This window comes from Humulus lupulus, chromosome 1 (genome assembly GCF_963169125.1).
Source record: "Humulus lupulus chromosome 1, drHumLupu1.1, whole genome shotgun sequence".
NCBI lineage: Eukaryota > Viridiplantae > Streptophyta > Magnoliopsida > Rosales > Cannabaceae > Humulus > Humulus lupulus.
This window is the reverse complement of record NC_084793.1, coordinates 56674732-56696141: the sequence shown is the minus strand read 5'-3', so window position 1 is coordinate 56696141 and position 21410 is coordinate 56674732. Positions and strand designations below refer to the sequence as shown.

General features: G+C 40.2%; 1 protein-coding gene across 1 annotated transcript; it reads right to left on the bottom strand.

Annotated features, from left to right (window-relative positions):
- Window positions 1-20670: 20670 nt before the first annotated feature.
- Window positions 20671-21138, bottom strand: LOC133815032 (uncharacterized). Its single transcript, XM_062247926.1, has one exon. It carries the CDS (start codon window positions 21136-21138, stop codon window positions 20671-20673), a length of 468 nt encoding a protein of 155 aa, XP_062103910.1.
- Between the last annotated feature and the right edge of the window lie 272 nt (window positions 21139-21410).

Genomic DNA, 21410 nt, shown 5'->3' with positions numbered 1-21410 from the left:
TTAAGTAGCCTAAAATAAATCCTAATGCTCAGGGTCCCGAAAACGCCCCCGAGGATAAAATAGTCAAAATTCCTAGAATTTCCCCCTGATCTCACTAACTCCCAGTTTATCATCAAATATTCATTCCCATTACCCAATATCCCGGTAATGTGCTAAATTCTCAAAATACCACTTGACTCACTCCGAGTCAAGTATGAATCCCGTGGTGACTTTCCCACTAGCTTACCTTCTAGGATCGTCTCGTGATGAGTGACCCTAGCATAACCAAATAATAATGAAGCGCCACAACCATGCCACATATATGTCAAATATACCCGAAATGGCCAAAATATGAAAATCACCCAATTGAACAGAAATGGGCCCCCATGCATATTTAATACACCTAAACATGCATATCAAGTCACATTATAATATTATTCACATAATCACATAATGATACACATAAATATCACATAATTCCAAGATTTGCCATCCTGGCCCCCTAATCAAGGCCCTAAGCCTTATTAGGAAATTTTGGTCATTACAACTATCCCCTCCTTACAGAAATTTTGTCCTCAAAATTTATCTGAACTGCCCGAAATATAAATTGCGCATATCTGATTCCAGATCCCAGGTCGCTCCCTCGACCTCACTGTTTCTGTATCATACCTTAAGTAAAGGTATAGCTTTGCTTCTCATAACCTTGTTCGTTCTGTTAAAATCTGAACTGGTTATTCCTCATAGTATAACTTAGCCTCAATCTCTAGATTCTCATAACTCAACACATGAGTCTCATTTAACACATGTTTCCTCAACAAGAAAATACAAAATACATTGTCTACTGCTGACAGTGCCAAAGATAAGGCCAATCCAAAGGAAAATTGACTGGTCCTATCTAGGATTCAAACGGTCTTACTAATCTAGGGCTTAACTTGCCCTTATCTTCTCACCCATTTCCATGGTGATACTTTAAGGAAGATACAATCTTCCACTTGGAATTCCATGTTCATGCATCTCAGATCAACATAACTTTTCCATTTACTCTGAGAAGTGAGCATCCAAGCTCTAACCCCTTTCAATAGTCTCAATGATTCTCTGAACTACCTCAGGATCCAGATATAACATCTCACCCATCTCATAAGATGCCCTTCCAATAACTGGATAACTATCTTTCTAATTTACCATCAGTCTGAGGATAATAATCTGTACTCAATTCTAACTGTATACCCATCGCCTTCTGCAACCTTCCTTAAGAATTGGAAGTAATAGCAGAGTCTTCATATAATAAGACAGACCTCAAATTATATGAAGGCGTGCTATATCTCTCACATAGAGATCTACATACTGATCAACTGTATTACTTGTCCTTACTGATAGAAGTGAACTCACTTTAAATATTGGACCATAATGACCCAAACCAACTCATGCTGACCCACTATCCTGGCAGCCCCACCGCGAAACCTATCACGATGTTTCCTTATTTCCACTATGGAATACTCAAAGGCTACAATAGCCTTACTGGTTTCTGATACTCTTTCTTGACCTGCTAATAGTTTAAGAACTTTGTCATGTATTCCATTATGTCCCTCTCCATCCTAGGTCACCACTATAAAGCTTTCATATCCTAATACATCTTTCATGATGACTGGATGAAGAGAATAAGATAGTAGTATGAGATTCATCTAGAATCCCTCGTTTAATCCCAGTGTCCATCAGATCCCAAGTCCGATCCTTATACCACAATAAACTCATACCTGACACTGCATAATCCTTAGCTAATCTAGCTAAGACTTTCCCCTCAATTCTCCCATCTATGGGTCACTTAACTGTTTTCCCTTGATCCTCTCTGAAAGAGTAAATCAAACATAACGTTGGCCACCTTGCCCACCAGTAACTCCACTCTAGTTCTGGTCATATCCTTTAACTAACATGATACATAGGAAATCCCTTTTTCCCTATCACTGAGGTGTCATAACGACCTATAGCTGGTTCTGATTTGTAAGAAGACTCAGAACTCTTCCACAAAATACATATAATATCCAATCCGTCCAAGGAAACTCCTGCCCTCTGATGCACTCCTTGACCTTGGAAAATCTCGAACTGAGAGTATACCATAATACCGTCGATTAAGACGATCACAAATCCAATTAAGATAATTCTTGAATACTCTATTCATCTAATTCATCAAAACAACTCAGCACTCTTAGTGCCCTTATCAAATATAAAAAGCAATCATTTGCATATCCTTCTTCCTGATCTTTAGCTGGTAATAACCAGATCAAAGATCCACCTTGGAGAATATCATCTTACTCAATAACTGAGTCTTTAGTTCTTACAGCTTTGCTGAAACTGTTCAATACAATGCCCTAGACCTGATTCCATCCCTGGCACCAATCCAATAACCATTTATCTCTTTGTGTAAATGTAATCCTGACAAATCCCTTGGAGACACATCCAGAAATTCACAGACTAATCTAGTCTGTCCTGATCCCACTAGCACAACCTAAGTGGTATTCACCACACTAGCTAAGAGTTCCATACATCCTCCTGTAGTAGATCTCTAGCTCTAAATACAGATGTCATAAGCATACAAAATCCATGCACAGTTCTAGCTACCACAAGGGTCTCCCACTCTCAGCCCAAGAGTTACTATCCTTTCCTTGCAATCTATCATTGCCCCACACTTGGCTAACCAATCCATATCCAGGATCATATTAAAGTCAATCATAACCAATTCTATCAAAAAACCTGATGAGTCCTTTCCACCATAATCTAACTCATCACAACATAACCATGCAATCGGTATAACAAGTCTATGCTTCTCTAGATGAAACAAAGCAAAGAACAACATGGCACCAAAAATAGTCAACATAATACAAAAAAAATCAGAACTAAAAGCTGACTTGCCACCCCTAAGGAACCAGCCTCAGTCTCAGTCTCAGTCACCGACTCTGACTGCTTCGGAACGAACACTCGAGCTGGAGTGGAGCTATCCATCCCCTTTTGCTCATCTGTCCCTTGCCTTGGGCAATCCTTCATGAAATGACCAATTATTCCACATAAGAAACATGTCTTTGCTCGACATTCTCCCTGATGACGCCTCTCACACCGAGTGCATTCTGGGTAAGTCCTCTAGTTCTTATTCTTGCTCAAACTAATAAACAGAGGTATCACTGTTTGAGTTCCGTGCTCTCCATCACTCTCCTTCTCAACAGCAAGAGCCTTCCCTACCACCTGAGTGTAGGTAGAGATTTCATGCACTGGGGCAGCTCTAATGCCCTGAGCTACTCTGGGATTCAATCCCTGGATAAACCTTTCCTGCCGAGCTACATCCGTAGGTAACATATCAAAAGCAAACTTGGCCAACCCATCAAATCTGTTAATATACTCAATTACTGTTGCATTGCCCTGATCCAAGTTCAGAAACTCATTCATCTTAGCAGTCTTGGTTGCATCACAGTGATATCTTTCATTAAACACCTGCCTAAAATATTTCCAGTCCATCACAGCTGTACCTCGTGTCTGGGATACTACTTCCCACCATGTCCGGGCATTATCCTGCAATACATAAGTTGCACAGATCACCCTATCGTGACCTACCATCCCCATACTATCGAGAATGGAACTGATCATGCCCATCCATTGCTCAACACTGAATGTGTCTAGGCCTCCCTCAAATACTGGAGGGTAATACTCCTGGAATCTTCCACAAAGAAATTCCCACCTGTTCTCAACCCTAGGCTGAGCCAAAACTAGTGCCACTCCTGACATAACAAAGGAAAAGGTGTTCCCTAATAGATTCTGCTGGTTCTTCAAACACCTAATCTCTTCCTCTTGCCTATGAAATCTTAATTGCATATATGTAAACACCTGCTAGAAATTCTGAGGGGTAGGTGAAGAACTCAAACCTTGGCTGTAATCCCCAGCCCCGGTATAATCCACCACCAGGTCTCATTATCTGCCTTGGATACGTACCTGCTGATTGAATCTGTAGTCAATAACTTGACTCATTAAACATGATGCGCATATTCAAAAGCCTTCCCCACGAGAGCATTCATACCACACTACAATCATAAACCACTGCAGTGCTAAATGTTATATTATTTCATATAATATAATATTAGATTAAATAATGTGACAAAATGTGATTTTTAACACCTTGTAACATATTATTGAGAGTCACAAAATTGGACACATGTGTGTGCCCAAATGTGACATATTTTGGAGTTACAAAATCAGTTACAAATTTGTAACTCCGAAATATTTCCCAATAATGTGTACATTATATGTTACACATTTGAGATTGGATTTCACAAATTCATGATGATATATGATTGTTGGATACATGTTTTTAACTCCCAATAGGTGTTTGGAGGTTACAAAATCACGTGGGAAATGATTTGGGACGTTTTGGAAAAATCATATTTTTGGCTGAAAAAAGGTTGTGGCCGCGGCCACTGTCTTACCCAGGCCGCGGCCTGGGGGACAGAGGCCAGTGGCCGCGACCACTGATGATATTGGCCGCGGCCAGTGAGGCTGACAACCTATGTGAATTTTCAGTTTTTTCCAAATTGAACGGTTCTAACATCCCAAATAACTCCCAAATCTCCATTTTAATTCCATAAACATCTAATTAAACATTGGTAACAGCCATGGGGGTTGGTGGAATTTGATATTCAAAGGGGTATCTCAAACTCTATAAATAGGAGCCTAATGCTCACTTGTAAGACACACCATTTTCCATCCACAAAGCACTTGGCTGGAAAATACACCATAGAGGCTTGATAATTCCAGAGAGCTATTTCCTAGAGAGATCCCTTAGTGCTAAGAGAATAGGGGGAAATAAGCTTTTGGACAAAGGTTTTGAACCTTGTTCAAGTTGGTGATCCCCACTACTCTATTCCTAGCCATGTGACGTGTAGGTCACCTTAGCCTTTTGGCTCTGGCTCTAAATAACTAGCCTTTAGACTAGACAAGCGCTTTTTTTTTTCATCGAACTTAAGGTCGGTCAAGAATTTCATGATTATAATGATAATGCTTATGTCGATTAGATCTAATCTTTTCGGCTTGCGTTAAACATGCTAATACCGCTCTTGACTCATAAGCCAATACCATACGTCTAGTGCTCAGTACTACTGCTGATCTTGACTGAGAAGTCACAGCTTCACAGTCAATACTGACACCAATGCTGATCCCTGACTAATAAGTCAGTGCTTCCTCAATGAGGTAATGTAAACAGACATATATCATATGTCAAATATTCAGATATAAGACATTTAGCATTCTCAATCAATAATCAAAAGCATACTTATAATCATGCACAAATACAGAGACTTAAGCTCTGATCAATCTCATATTCAACATTCATGCCATGCCCTAATCTCATGTATCTTAGGCATCACACACATCACATACTAGGTGCAATTTTCTTACCTTTGGTCCAAGCACATGTTACCAATAAACGAGCCACAAGAATGATCCTATTTCCAAGCCCCTAGCGATAACCTAGTCACAACCATAAATGGTGTTTCAATGAGTTCAAGTTCAAAACCCAATCCTGGGACCAATCTCGTGCTCTCGAGACCTCAAATTCCACCAAATAGGGTGGTGGAATCATCCCCCGAGCCCTTGGGTCAAAACCCAAAAAAATACCAAGAAACCAATTTCTGAAGGCTGTTTAGCACTATAGTGCTACCCTTTGGGCGGTATAGCGCTACAAACAACCCAATTCCCCCAAATCAGGGCACCTAGTGCTGTAGCGCTACCACCCTAGCGCCACAGCGCCCAAACTAGAAATTCTGGGTTTCAGCTTCGTGTTATTCGAGTTCTTTGAGCTTCAAAGCTCCAAATCTGACCCCAACCTATCCAAATCTCAATATTAAAGTTCCCAAACATCCTAGTCTCCCAAAACCAATAAAACCCAAGCTTTAATTCATCTAAAAACGCATCAAAATATAAAATCAAATTAAAGCTTTAAAACTTTAAAAATTAAGAACTTAAAACTTGGATTACCTCCGATTATGTTGTTTCTCGCTAAATCCTCCGGCTAATAAGCTTATAATCTTCCCTAGAATCGCTATGCCTCGATCCTGGCTTGAATCTGAGTCCTAGAACTCAAGTTTCCTTCGAAAATACAATCGGGTGACGAAAAGGGAACGGGAGGAAGAGAGAACGTTCTTTTATAATTCTAACAGGTTACTTCAAGCTTAAGCAGCCTTAAGCAAATCCTAATGCTCGGGGTCCCGAAAACGCCCCCGAGGATAAAATAGTCAAAATTCCTAGAATTTTCCCTGATCTCACTAACTCCCAATTTATCATCAAATAATCTTTCCCATTACCCAATATCTCGGTAATGTGCTAAATACTCAAAATACCCCTTGACTCACTCCAAGTCAAGTATGAATCCCGTTGTGACTTTCCCACTAGCTTACCTTCTAGGATCGTCTTGTGCTGAGTAACCCTAGCATAACCAAATAATAATGAAGCATCACACACATGCCACATATATGCCAAATATACCCGAAATGGCCAAAATATGAAAATCACCCAATTGAACAGAAATGGGCCCTTATGCATATTTAATACACCTAAACATGCATATCAAGTCACACTATAATATTATTCACATAATCACATGATGATACACATAAATATCACATAATTCCAAGATTTCCAATCCTGGCCCCCTAATCAAGTCGCTAAGCCTTATTAGGAAATTTGGGTTGTTACAAAAGTAGTTTTAGAGGAGATCGTTAAAGAATTGACTCCAACCAATGTTTCATCGTCATCAACATGGGTTGATGATGAAATTCCCACTCTTCATGTCCAACCTACGTGTTGACTGTGAATTTATCCAACGATGTAAGAACGTCAACTACGACAAGCCTTCAAGAGAATTATAAACAACAACAGACAGTTTTTATCAATGAAAGTAAATAACACGAGATTTTATAGTGGTTCAGCCCCGATGATCGGTAATAGCCTAATCCACTTAGAGATTTTATTATGTATTCACACTCAAGATCAGATGAACCGTGTCAACTGAGTTTCTTCAGTGTAAAATATTCCAGAATACAAAAAGGGGTTCTCTCAGGGAAACACTTTCTCTCTCTAGAACACAGGTTAACTCTTGATTTTCCAAAGAGTCCTTTTACGATCCTCCCAACTCTCTATTTATAGACCTGGGATTCTCAACTGATATCCCCTTTAGATCGGGATATTTCATTATTTACCTAATATTTATATTACAAAATAAATGTTTAAAATACAACTGATCCCTAAATTCGAGTGAGGATTGAGAGATTCCCGAACGCTCAGACCAATTCTCGCTGAAGTAGTTTTGGGCAGTTTGACATAGTCTCTCATGCATGTTGACTACTCTTCAAGCTTTTCGTAGGTCAAAGGTGGTATGTGCATGGCTCTCCTCGGACCAAAGGTCATGTACATTTAGCTCTCCTCGAAACAAGGTGGTCCGAGGGTACTTACTTTGCTTCTTACTTCGGGCAAATTCGAGGCATTTCCCTTCATTGTGTCCGATCGGACACAATAGCCTTCTTCTTTGGCTTAAGGTGGTTCAAACCACCCTCTTTGGCTCCTCTAGTCAAGGTCTGATCGGACCTTGCACTCTTCTCCTCGGACCAAGGTGGTCCGAGCCATTTCTTTTTACCATCTCCTCAGAGCAAGATGGTTCAAGGCACTCCCATAGGCATCTTGTTCGATCGGGCACAATGCCCCTCTCCTCGGACCTAAATGGTCCGAGCCATCTTCGTTCAACCAAGGTCCGATCGGACCTTGGACCTTTCTCCTCGGACCAAGGTGGTCGGAGCCACCATTTACATCTCCTTGGACCAAAATGGTCCAAGGTACCTCCTATGAGTATGTCCGATCGGACATAGTCCTCTTCTCCTCGGACCAGAATGGTCCGAGCCTCCTTTGTTCAACCAAGGTCCGATCGAACCTTGGACCTTTCTCCTTGGACCAAAATGGTCCGAGCCTCTCCTTTTCAACCAAAGCCCGATCGGACTCCAACATCTTCTCCTCGGACCAAAGTGGTCCGAGGTATACTTTTCCTCCTCACCTCATTCAAGCCCAAGTGTACCTCTTCCACATCATACCCGATCGGCCATTATGTGGCTTTCCCCTTGGGTAAAACTCGAGCCTTGGTCATTTTCTTTGAACTCATTCGAGCCAATCTTAACAAGAGGTCCCCTAAGCTTAGGTCCGATCGGACCTAATGCTTTTATCCTTTGAACCAAAATCCAAACTTCCCCTTCAACTTCTTGGACTTGGCTCCAATTCAATTATTAAGGTCTTCAAACTGAGATCTGAGCCAAGTAACCCCCAGTTCAAATATTCTCTTCGGTCGGGCGTATTTGGCTTGACCATCTCTCCAATTCCTTAACTGATGTATTGGGCCATTACTAAGCCAGATCACCCCACTAACTCATGCCATGTGTCAATTTTACTGCCACGTCATTCTTTTCAAAAAATTTGGGATAACATTTGCCCCCCAAGTTTATTATATGATTCATTCACGTAATAAACTTTTTCTCCAACTGACGTCATTATAAAAAATAATAACTATTCATCTTCATGCAGCAGACCCACGATCACTGCAAAAATCCACCCATGATCGTGGGGAGAAAAATAGTCCCAGAATACCAAAGGTCCAAAAGTAAATGAAAAACCCACTTTTTTCCCTTTAAATATCCCCACTTTACACTCTCTTCTTTACACATACAAAAATTACTCTCAAAAACCCTTCATCTTCTCTCTTGGCCGAAACTCCCAAGGATCCCATCTTCTTGCCGATTTCACAAGCTTCAAGGGGGAGCTCTTCATCTTCAAGCATCCTCCAAGCAAACCCAAAGTTCTCCAACCTTGGGTAAGTCTTCTTCTCCATGCCTTTTTGATTGCTATATTTTTTTTTTCAGAAATTCTCAAAAAAAAAAAAATGCCATGGCCGAATATGCATGTGTGCCTTGAATGTTCTTGAAGTTCTTGAAAATGTTTTGTACAATGTGTTTGCTTGTTGTTTTGATGAGGTTTGTGGCATGGGTAACCCGAATTCACCCCTAATTTCATAGGAATTTCAAGACATTTTGGCTATTTTGACATGAATATGAATATGGGTTTTGAGGGTTTTGATAGTGTAATGGGTTTCTAAGAACATGAAGAAAACCTTTCAATTTTATTGCTTTGATCTTGTTTTTTTTGTATGTGTGCATGATGGAATGTGTTTAGACTAGGGATTTTTAGGGCTTTGCCCATTTGGTTCGGATTTTGGAGTAGGCAAAGCATGCAATTAGGGACCATTTTTCACTCGGTTTTTGCCCAGAAATTCTGGGCATATGCGCTTCTCTTGAGGCGTGCAAAATCCATCAGGTCCGATCGGACCTCATGTCCGACCGGAGTTCACGCCAAAGCACCTTAGCCAACGATGCCTCCTTGAGTTGTGGGTAAGTCATCAGGCTCGATCGGAGCCCATGTCCGATCGGAGCTCTCGTCCAAGGCTGGAAGTGGTTGCCTTTCTCTTCATACCCGATCGGTCATTCGAAAAATTTCAGGCAAATGTGTGGTCCGATCGGACCACACTTTCTTCTCTTTGCAATTAAGCGCTCAACTCCCTTGACAGCCAAGTTTGAACCCCTTTAGACACCCATGCCCGATCGGGCAGAGAATGTTGCTGCTGGCTAGGTGTTTTGGAGGCACGAGGCACACCAGGCAGATACTTGGATCGTGGGTGCGTGTCTTCTCCTCGGGCGTGCTACGTCTGATCGGGGCGTCCCGGGGACTTCGCGTGAGGCTCGCGCGGTGGCGAGGCAGGACGTCTCCTGGCCGAAATGTGTCCGATCGGACCTGGGCTCACGTGGATGCATGGTTCCCTGACCCATGAGCTCTGAACGCCTCTTTGGTCATGTCCCGTCCGATCGGGCGTGTCACAGGCGTTTTGGTGTTGGGCTCGCACGGAAGTAGGGTCGAATGTCCTCCTTGCTAAGCTATGTACGATCGGATGCATAGAACCTCCCTCTTGAGCCCAAAATGTGGTCCGATCGGACCACACATAATTTCTTAGGCCTTGGCCTTTTTTCCTTCCAAATGCATAATCAACCTCTGTATGTTAACTTACACGCATAACCTTATAGGAAGACCTCAAAATTGCCCCCTTCTACAAACTTTAATAAGTTCAACACTCCAAGTACTTTTTAGGCACTTTTGAGCATTAAAAATATTTTTTCCATATGCGTTATATTTTTGTAACTTAGACAAAATTTTCCAAGTATAAAAATAATTCTTCTTTTTGATGAATTTTTTCTGTATGGTTACTCACCTCCCCATTTTTTATTCATTTTTGTAGATGAATCGTTCTGACTATAGGGGAGGTGACAATCATACGGACTCCGAATCGTCCGCCCCGCAAACAATCGAGACTCCCTTAAATAGTGATTCCTCACTAGCCTCGTCTACTGGTTGCACTCCAGAAGACCGTCTTCGCCATTTCAAGTAGATCCTCCCCCGCTCAGCCTTATATCTTCTCCACGAGGAACAGTTCCTTCGACAAGCTTCTCAGTCGACGATGAGGGTGAAGCAATCTAACAGGCTCCCTTAGGAACATGATCCGGAGGTTGCCCGCAGAGCAGTACAGAAGGTGGTAAAGCGCAATCAAACCCGCACTACCACAGCCTCAAGGAAGCCTCCTCAGAAATTTGCTACCGCGATCCAGGATTTAGCCGTTCAGAAACCACGTGATGAGGGAGAAGAAGAACCCTCCTAGTTCATTGCTGAAGCTTCAAAACTTAATCCTGCGCTATTCCAGAAACATATTGAAGCTTTAGGCTTGAGCGGGGCAAACGTGACGTTTCCGGGCTCGCATCAAAGAGCCAATAGGCCCGGTGGAAGGTACTGCGCCTGGTCCAGGCACCATGTGCATGCTGGAGCAACACTCCCGCTGCACATCTATTTCCGGTCTATAGCAGATTACTTCAACGTCTCCCCATTTCAGATCACACCGAATGGGATCCAGGCACTCTCTGCGCTGTACATCCTTTACTTCCTGAATGGTTGGGACGAGCCCACTCCTCATGAGGTGCATTACCTGTTTGATCTTCGGACCAATCCTTCCCACAACAACTCAGGCTTCTTCCACTTCTATCATAGGCATAGGGGGATTACATATCTCAACGGCATCTCTCACAAATCGAACGCCGGGAAGTATCATAAAGAATACTTCCTCACATTGGATATTGAGGCCAACAACTTGGCCTTTACATGCTCGGGTCCATTCGAGCGACCATTGCCTACTGAAGGGATGTTTAAGCGGGCCAAAAGGTTGGCTAACATGAGTCTTAAAGAGAAGGATGTGAAAAGGTTGGTCACGTTGGACCTCCTCCAGATGGTGGGTCTGGTGCCATGTGACCAGGATCTGGCGGTGGAAAGTACCACCGGGGAGAACGACACGCCTGGTCAGTCTAATGAGGGCACGGAGCAAATGACTGATCGGCTCTCTCCCGGGCCTTCTCCGTTTTCTCGCAGACCTGGCGACCTAGTCATTAGAGAACCTGATCCTCAGCGCAGATCTACTATTCCCACTCAGCCTGGGAAAGGAAAAGCTATCCAGGTTGATGGGGAACTTAGCTCATCCTCGGACGACGAGGATGAGTTCCTTGATCAGATCCTCAACGCAGGTAACACATGTCTAGTGAAAATAGGAATATTTTTTATAATGGGTAATTAGAGAGTAACAAAATTGTAGTATACACTTGTACACGTTTCATTATGTTTATTTCTCTAACAACCTTGTTTTTTCACCCTTTGCAGATTCAGACATGTTCTGAGAGTGCGTTGCTTCAAAGAGGAAAACTGGTGATGGAAGTGGCTCTATGCCTCCACAGAAGATTCAGAAGGTAGCACCGCCCAGTCAAGGGAGGAAAATTGAGGGACCGACTACACTTCCGCCATTGACCCCCTCTTCCCTTCCTTCTTCTGCGAGCCTAACTCCTACTCACCAGGGTAGTTCGAGCGAGCTTTTTCGTGATGTTAGCGACCTGGGCAAGGGACTTCTTGAGGATATTGGCCATGATGCATCGACGCTTCGGAGCCTAGACTCCTACCCTCGACTTAGTGTCGAAGTTGTCTTGAAGAGAGGACTCACTCAATTGATGAAGGTAAGCATTTTTTCTTGAGACAATGTGTTATTAGTATTTTTACTTGTACTAACCTTTTGTCTTCCATGCAGTCACTTGTCACCATTGGTCATGCTCAGCTCCGAGCCGTAGACTACAAGGAGTTGATCAAGGTGCAGAACGATCAACTGGTGGAGGCCAAATCCAAGCTAGAGCAAGCAGAGAGAACTGTAGCTGAACGGGACGAGTCTCTCAAAAAGCTTTCTGACGAGAACCAGAAGCAGGCTCAAAACAATGCTTCCTTGACAACTCAATTGGAGAAGCAATCCCTCGAGATTAAAGAGTTAGTTCGAGACAATGAGAGGTTAATCAGCGAGAACGAAGAGCTGAAGCAAGAAAAGGAGCTTGACTTGATTCGCTTTGAGGAGGCCAGTTTTGACTGCTTTTATAAGGTCTGGAAGCTGAACAAGCCTCTTAATCTTGATTGTTTCTCCAAGGAGGCTCAGGCAGAAGAGCTAGCCAGATGTGAAGTAAGGGCTGCTGAAGAAGCTGCCAATCCTCCTGCACTCACCCCCGCCTGCTCTGCTTTATCATTTCGAGCGAGAGGAGCAGCTGATGCAGAGGAGGGAGTCAATCAACCCCCTAGAGGAACCCGCCAGTGACTCCCTCTCGTAGTTCATCATAGTTTACTTTACTTTGTATTTTGTTGCTCGAACTAGTGAGCTATTTTGACATTTAGCACTTTACTCTTTCTTTGTTGACAACTTTAAACTTTTAAGTTTTTATTGTTCATAGCAAAGTTCTTAGATGCCTTTAGTTTCACATGAGTATTTAGTTTTTTAACTTAGAAATTTTTTACCATTTCATAAGTCCATACTAAATATATTTCCTCATTCTCTTATTGCTCTAACTTTTTATGAGCATAAATTTTTTATTACACGAATATCCGTTTCTAACTTAAAATTTGAAAAATTCTAAGTTACTTAAGCTTTGTAAAACAAGTTAGCTTAATGGCTTTTTTTAGACTTCCAAGCTTACAAGTCAGCCCAAACAAATATATTTGCTCGTGTTCTTATTGCCTGTGTTGACATACATATCAGTATACCCTATGTGCCCCCCAAGTGATTGAAGGTTGATAAATCCTTGATCACTTGCTACTTGATCGAATTTGTTCGAGTAGTTACTACTCGTGAAACACATAAAATATACGAAGATATCTCATTAGTTGACCACTACAAAAATATTATTTAAACGTTGGTCCTTCATATCATGATACCGACCAGTTGAACACTGTCCGGTATATATTTACACTTAGTTTTTAGAAGACCTGTTTTGTTTAAATTATTATGACAGTTGAACACTGCCAAGCAAAAATAATCAACACATATGCAAAATAGTAGCAAGATGCAACCACGCTGCGCGTGGTCCCTTTTATTACTCGTAACAAAAAATGACAAAACGTGTCTAACAACGAGTTCCACACAAAATAACATTGTTCAAAATAGTGTGACTGGGTAGCAAATAACCAGTTCACAAACAAAAACTTAAATAACAAGTTAAGCACTTGATACAAAGTTACTACTCCGCAAGCAGTATTTATTGATAATATTTTCTCAAGTGCTCGCCATTCCAGTAGTTCCTGATCAGCTCCCCATTCAACCGAGCAAGCTTGTAAGTGCCGGGCGGTAAGACTTGTTCAATTTGATACGGTCCTTCCCAGTTCGGTCCTAGCACACCAGCTGCTGGGTCTCTAACAAACACCTTCCTTAGGACCAAATCTCCGACCTGGAACTTTCGATCTCGCACTCTGGAATTGAAGTAGCGTGCCACTTTTTGCTGATGAGCTGCTACTCTGAGGCTTGCCTCCTCTCTCCTCTCTTCGAGTAAGTCCAATGATTGTGCCAACAATTGATGGTTCTCCTCTTGGTTGTAAACGGTCCTTCTATGAGAGGGTGGATCTATCTCCACAGGTAACATGGCTTCATACCCATATGCTAAAGAGAATGGGGTATGGCCAGTTGCCGTCCGAGCGGTAGTCCTATATGACCAAAGGACCTCTGGTAACTTATCTGCCCAAGCACCCTTAGCTTGCTCCAGGCGCTTCTTTAAAGTGTCCTTCAATGTTTTGTTCACCGCTTCAACTTGCCCATTGGCTTGAGGATGGGCAACCGAGGAGAAAATTTTGGTGATGCCATGCCGAGTGCAAAAATCGGTAAATATGTCGCTATCAAACTGGGTGCCATTGTCTGACACAAGAGGTCCCCTAAGCTTAGGTCCGATCGGACCTAATGCTTTTATCCTTTGAACCAAAATCCAAACTTCCCCTTCAACTTCTTGGACTTGGCTCCAATTCAATTATTAAGGTCTTCAAACTGAGATCTGAGCCAAGCAACCCCCAGTTCAAATATTCTCTTCGGTCGGGCGTATTTGGCTTGACCATCTCTCCAATTCCTTAACTAATGTATTGGGCCATTACTAAGCCAGATCACCCCACTAACTCATGCCATGTGTCAATTTTACTGCCACGTCATTCTTTTCAAATTTTTTGGGATAACACTACGCAAGTCGATTTAAATCAAGATAGTACCACTGTTCCTGAGCAAACAATCACGGAGCCTCGTCGTAGTGGGAGGGTTTCTAGGAACCCAATTCGCTATGGTTTGGATGGTGAAACCAATATGGATTTTGGTGACACTAGTGATGATGATCCGTTGTCTTTCAAACAGGCAATGGCTATCCATGAAAAGGAATTGGAGTCCATGCACTCAAATTCCGTTTGGGAACTTGTAGAAGCACCTAGTGACTTTACGGCCATTGGGTGCAAGTGGATCTACAAAAAGAAACGAGGTGTTGATGAAAATATCGAGACTTATAATGCTCGATTAGTGGCAAAGGATTATACCAAAAGAGAATGCATGGACTATGAGGAAACTTTTAGTTCGGTAGCCATGCTCAAATCCATTCGCATCCTCCTATTTATAGCAGCCACTGTTGACTATGAGATATGACAAATGGACGTCAAGGAAACTTTTCTTAATGGAAAGCTTGACGAAGTCATTTATATGGATTATCCAAAAGGATTTAAAGTACCTGGACAAGAAATAAAAGTTTGCAAGTTGAATAGGTCGATCTATGGACTTAAGCAAGCTTCTCATTCTTGGAATCTTAGGTTTGATGAAATAATCAAAACCTATGGCTTTGAAAAAAATATTGATGAGCCTTGTGTTAACCAATTGAAGGCAAATCAAATAGTGGTATTCCTAGTTCTTTATGTAGATGATATCTTACTCATTGGAAACAATGTTAAGAAATTGTCAGATGTGAAGAATTGGCAGAGCACTCAATTCCAGAATGAAGTATTTGGTTGAAGCAAGTTATGTTATAGGTATCTAGATCATTAGGGATAGAAAGAACAAAATCTTAGCTCTGTCTCAAGCAACTTACATAGATAAAGCGCTTGAACGTTTCTCAATGACAAATTCCAAGAAAGGACGTTTACCGTCCCGCCATGGAATTCATCTTTCAAAGATGTAGTCTCCTTAGACTCCTAAAGAAGAAGATGCAATGAGAAAAGTTCCTTACGCATCTGCATTTGGAAGTCTAATGTATACTATGTTGTGTACTAGACCAGATATCTGCTATGCAGTGGGAGTAGTGAGCAAGTATCAGTCAAACCCAGGACCGGAACATTGGATAGCAGTTAAGCATATCATGAAGTATTTAAGGCGGACTAGGGATTATATGTTAGTCTACAAGGGTGGTGTTCTGAACCCTGTAGGCTACACCGATTCAAATTTTCAGATTGATGTCGATGACAGGAAGTCTACTTATGGAATGGTGTTTACTCTTGGGGGTGGAGCTGTGATATGGAGAAGCGTAAAACAATCTACAATCTCAGATTCCACCATGGAGGCTGAGTACATAGCCGCGTCAGAAGCAGCTAAGGAAATAGTCTGGCTAAAGAAGTTATATCTGGATCTTGGTGTTATTCTAGAAATGGATAAACCGCTTGTGTTGTTTTGTGACAATACAGGAGTGATAGCCAACTAGAAAGAACCTCGTAGTCACAAGAGGAGTAAGCATATAGATAGGAAGTATCACATAATTCGATAATATGTGGCTCGGGGAGATGTGAAGGTTATGAAGATTGCATCTGAAGACAATCTTGCAGATCCTTTTACAAAGACACTACAAGAAGCTACATTTGTTAAGAAAATCAAGGAAATGGGATTAGTAGAATTAAGGCATTAGTTTCAATTAGTGCATGTGGAAGTTTGTTAGGGTTTTATGCCCTAATTAAAACCCAATTTCTTTGTAATCTCATTTATTATCAATAAAAGAATAGAAATCATTTTTTGACTTGGTCAATCACTTTGCTCACATGTCTTATTTTCATGATTATTTGTTTAATATAAACTTGTATTAAATCCCGAGTATATAGCTAATCGTATTTATAGTGATGTAATCGCAGTAGAATATAAATATGATTATATGTTCAAAATAAGTTAGTCCTAAGATTAGTCAGTGCACAGGATTTAAACTGACTGGCCAATCTACGATATGATCTACTTACTCATTGTAGTATTATGTTCTTTCTATAACATTAGCAAAGTAGATAAGATCGGATGTATTTGTTGCATTGGATAGGATCGATATTGACAGTTGATAGGATAAGTAAACATACCATTATTATCTATTCTAGTCATATCATATAGTTGACCATAGGTCAATTCAATCTCAATTCTGAGTGGTTAGTATTCTAACTGATTGTATTATTTGAGTTCTTTGACTTGTTCGTTACCAGCTTACCCTACGGACTAGCTCATACTTACATCTTGGGAACTCGGTAGTATAATTGAGTGGGAGTGTTAATCATAGAAATGAACATCTATAGATTCTGATAAGGAAGTGAAATGATGGTTTCCTTTTAGTTTGGTTCAAGGTGCTAAACGATAGAGATCTCATTTCAGTAATTAATATTAGTTTACTAAAATATCATTTACAAGGAACTAAGTATTTTAAGGATAAAATACAATGAGGGGTAAAACAGTATTCTAGTCCCATCTCATTGTAGACCGTCTATAGATGATTGAGTGACAATTATGGTTGTAACAATGGATAATTAATACCGTATCTATATTTATTATAGAGCATTCTATGAATTCAAGAGTGCAATTCTGAGTCTTTAGCGGAGTCACGAGGAATTAATAAGTTAGTAAATTTATTTGTTAGATTTATGATAACTTATTGGAGCTTGATTTCATAGGCCCATGGTCCCCACTGTACCTTGGATAAAATCATCTAGATAGTCTCAATTAATTTATTTAATTATCAATTAGAATTATTAATGTTGACTAGGTCAATTTTGGATAGTTTCATAGAGTTATACAATTTAGAGAAGAAAAGAGAAATTATGGCAGATTTATTAATTAAGATAAATTGGTATCTATATTAATAAATAAGTTTAAATCAAGGTTCAAATTATAAATAATTAATTTGATAATGGATTTAAATAATTATTTAATTAATTAAATCAATAGAAAGTAATATAGGCCTTGATTTTAAGTCCGATGGGCTTATAATCAAATGGGAAATTTCACGGGCCTAAAGCCCATGATAATTTCGACCTAGGGCTGCTAATTGGCTATTATTTTATTGATTTTTTAATTAAATAAATGACCTAATTGATTCTATAAAAGGAAGGCTAAGTGAGAGATGAAAGCACAAGTCAGACAAGTTGAAACACAAGTTTCTGATACGTTTTAGATTCTCTCTAAACATAAGTCATTTTCTAAGCCTTATTGTTCTTTTCTCTTCTTCTCTTTGTATCTATCTCATGTGTTGAGAATTACCCACTCTAGTCTAGGTGATTCCAAGGATACTTTGGAAGGCTGTGAAGAAAATTGAAGATCGGTTTAGTTTCTTGATAATACTCCACGACATAAAGGATACAAGGGTTAGAGAAACTGAAGGAATGACTCATCCATTCCGCTGCGTATAATGTAAGTATTCTTATCATTATTTCTCTTTGAATTCAATTTTAGAAAAATGTTCTAGGTTATCTCATATTAATTTGTTTAATATTAGATCTACATGAAAATAAATAAAGATCATGTATAAGTTTCCCAACACTATGGACCTATAATATCAAGCTCCAATAAATATTACATTATTAATAAAAGCTCTTTGATTAAATAATCATATTTATTAATCTCATGATTACTCCACTAAAAATATGAGATTGAACTCTATTTATAATTATAGACATATATTTACTGAGTACTTTATTAAAGAATAAAATGTCCATTGATATAATCATTACATACAACATTAATCCTCTCTAATTAGATACTCAAAATTATCCTTAGTACCATCTCCATGTCTAGAAAGATGGTCAGCCACTTGATTCTCCGTTCCTTTTCTATCACGAATTTGTAAATTAGATTCTTGAAGAAGTAACACCCATCCTTCTTCGCAATAAGATACTTGATGGAAGAATGGTCCGTGTACACGACAACCTTAGTCCCAACAAGGTATGCTCTAAACTTGTCAAAAGAAAATACTACAACCAAAAGTTCCTTCTCCGTGGTACTGCAGTTCAATTGAGCATTGACTAGTGTCTTGCTTGCATAATAGATGGAATGAAACACCTCTTTTCTTTGACCATGTACAACACCTATAGCAAGATCATTAGCATCCCACATTAGCTCAAAAGGAAGGGACCAATCAGGAGCTACAATAATAGGGGCATATACAAGAGCCTTCTTCAAAGTCACAAATGCCTCTTGACACTCATTGGTGAACTCAAAAGCTCAATTTTTCTCAAGTAAATAACAAAGAGGCTTAGAGATTTTGGAGAAATATTTGATAAACCTCCTATAGAAACATGCATGCCCCAAAAAACTTTGAATTCCCTTGACTGTAGTAGGTGGTGGCAACTTCTCAATGACTTCAATCCTTGCTCTACCTACTTCAATGCTTTCGTTAGAAATTCGATGAACCAACACAATGCCTTCTTACACCATAAAATGACACTTTTCTCAATAAATCACCAAATTTGTTTCTTCACATCTCTCTAACACCTTCTCAAGATTAGCAAAAAAAACACCATAAGACTCACCAAATACCAAAAAATCATCCATAAACACCTCAAGAGTTTTTTCCACCATATCTGAAAAAATAACCATCATACAACGCTGAAACGTAGCGGGAGCATTACATAACCCAAATGGCATCATCCAGAAAGAAAATGTCTCATATGGGCAAGTAAAAGTGGTATTTTCTTGATCTTCAGGAGCATTAGAAATTTGATTGTAGCCCAAATACCCATCAAGATAGCAATAATACTCCTTCCCCAATAATCTATCAAGCATTTGATCAATAAAAGGCAATGGAAAGTGATCTTTTCTTATTGCCTTATTTAGCTTTCGAAAATCCATACAAACACGCCAACCTGTCACCGTTCTTGTGGGAATTAACTCAATGTTTTCATTAGCTACCACCATGATTTCACCTTTCTTGGGAGCACGTTGAATTGGGATGACCCAAGAACTATTTGAAATTGGGTAAATAATACCAGCATCAAGCCACTTAATCACCTCCTTTTTTACCACTTCATTCATAATGGGATTAAGCCTTTGTTGTTGCTCAATAGAGTTGCTACAACAATTTTCTAATTAAATCTTATGCATACAAAGTGAGGGACTTATACGCTTTATATCCTCCATAGTCCAACCAATAGCCTTCTTGTATTTCTTCAACACATCAAGCAACATATTCTCTTTTTCAACTCCCAATATCGCAGAAACAATCACGGGCAAAGTCTCTTCATAACCCAAATAAGCATACTTTAAATGACTAGGAAAATGCTTCAATTACAACTTTGGTGGTTCTTGAATAGATGGCTTAGAAGGCTTGAAATTTCTTTCTGATAACTCCAAGGAATAAAAATCCCTTCCAAATTTAGTAAAAGGTTGCTTGGATTACACCCATGTAACTTGGGTGTAACGCCCCACGTCACTATGGCTGCTTCCTGGAATGACGACTGGCCCTACAAACCAACACGAGTCTTTTCAGCATGCTTTGTCCTCACTCACATGCTTCCTAGGAAAAATTCCCAGGAGGTCACCCATCCCTGGATTACCCCAGGTCAAGCACACTTAACTTTGGAGTTCTCAAGTGATGGGCTACCCAAAAGAAGATGCATCTTGTTGATATAGGTAGTACCCATCAATCCATTTAAGCCCTCTTCAACTATGTAGTCCCATACCTACACAGTCTTAGAATCATCATACTTGACCTTCCCCAGGCAGTGTGGGATTGCACAGCTTACTCGGTCTTTCCCCTTACGGATCACGAGATTTTGACTGTCACATTGGGTTTCTTCCTCTTCATCCATTCCTTCAAGTGAAATCACCTCCACTCCATCTTTACAAGTTTCATTTTGCAATTTTTCAGCCACAATAGCATCAATCACACTCAAAGAAGAGCACTCCTCAATCTCATCCGGAAACTTCATAGCATTGAACACATTGAAAGTCACTTGTTGGTCATTCACCCTCATTGTAAGCTATCCTTTTTTAACATCAATTAAAGTCCTTCTGGTAGCCAGAAATGGTCTCCCCAAAATTATTGGAACATCTCTATCCATTTTATAATCAAGAATAATGAAATCCGTTGGAAAAATAAACTTATCATCTTGCACAAGAACATCTTCAATCTTTCCTTCTGGATGTGCCATAGAGCGATCCGCTAATTGCAAAGTGACAGTGGTTGGCCTTGCTTCACCAATTCCCAACTTCTTGAAAATTGACATGGGCATCAAGTTAATACTAGCCCTCAAATCACAAAGTGCTCTACCAACATCTTTACCACCAATAGAACAAGGAATTGTAAAACTGACCAGATCCTTCAACTTTGGTGGTATTTTATTCTTCAAAATAGCACTATAACCTTCAGTCAAAGCTACCGTTTCAAATTCACCAAGCCTCCTCTTCTTTATCAAAATATCCTTCAAGAACATCACATAGTTTGGCATTTGTTCCAAAGCTTGCACCAACGGTATGTTGATGTGGAGCCGCTTCAAAACATCTAAAAATCTCAGGAATTGACCATCTTGTTGTTGCTTTTGAAACCATTGAGGAAATGGTTGAGGTGGCTAGCTAATTAGCTTCTTTGATGCATTTTACTGAGGAATTATTGTAGCATTTTCTTCAGGTTCGGCTTTTGACAAATTCGAAATTCCAACTCTTTCTCTCTTTTCCACACTACTTTGGATTGAAGTGGGCTCATTTTCACTTTTAGATTTTT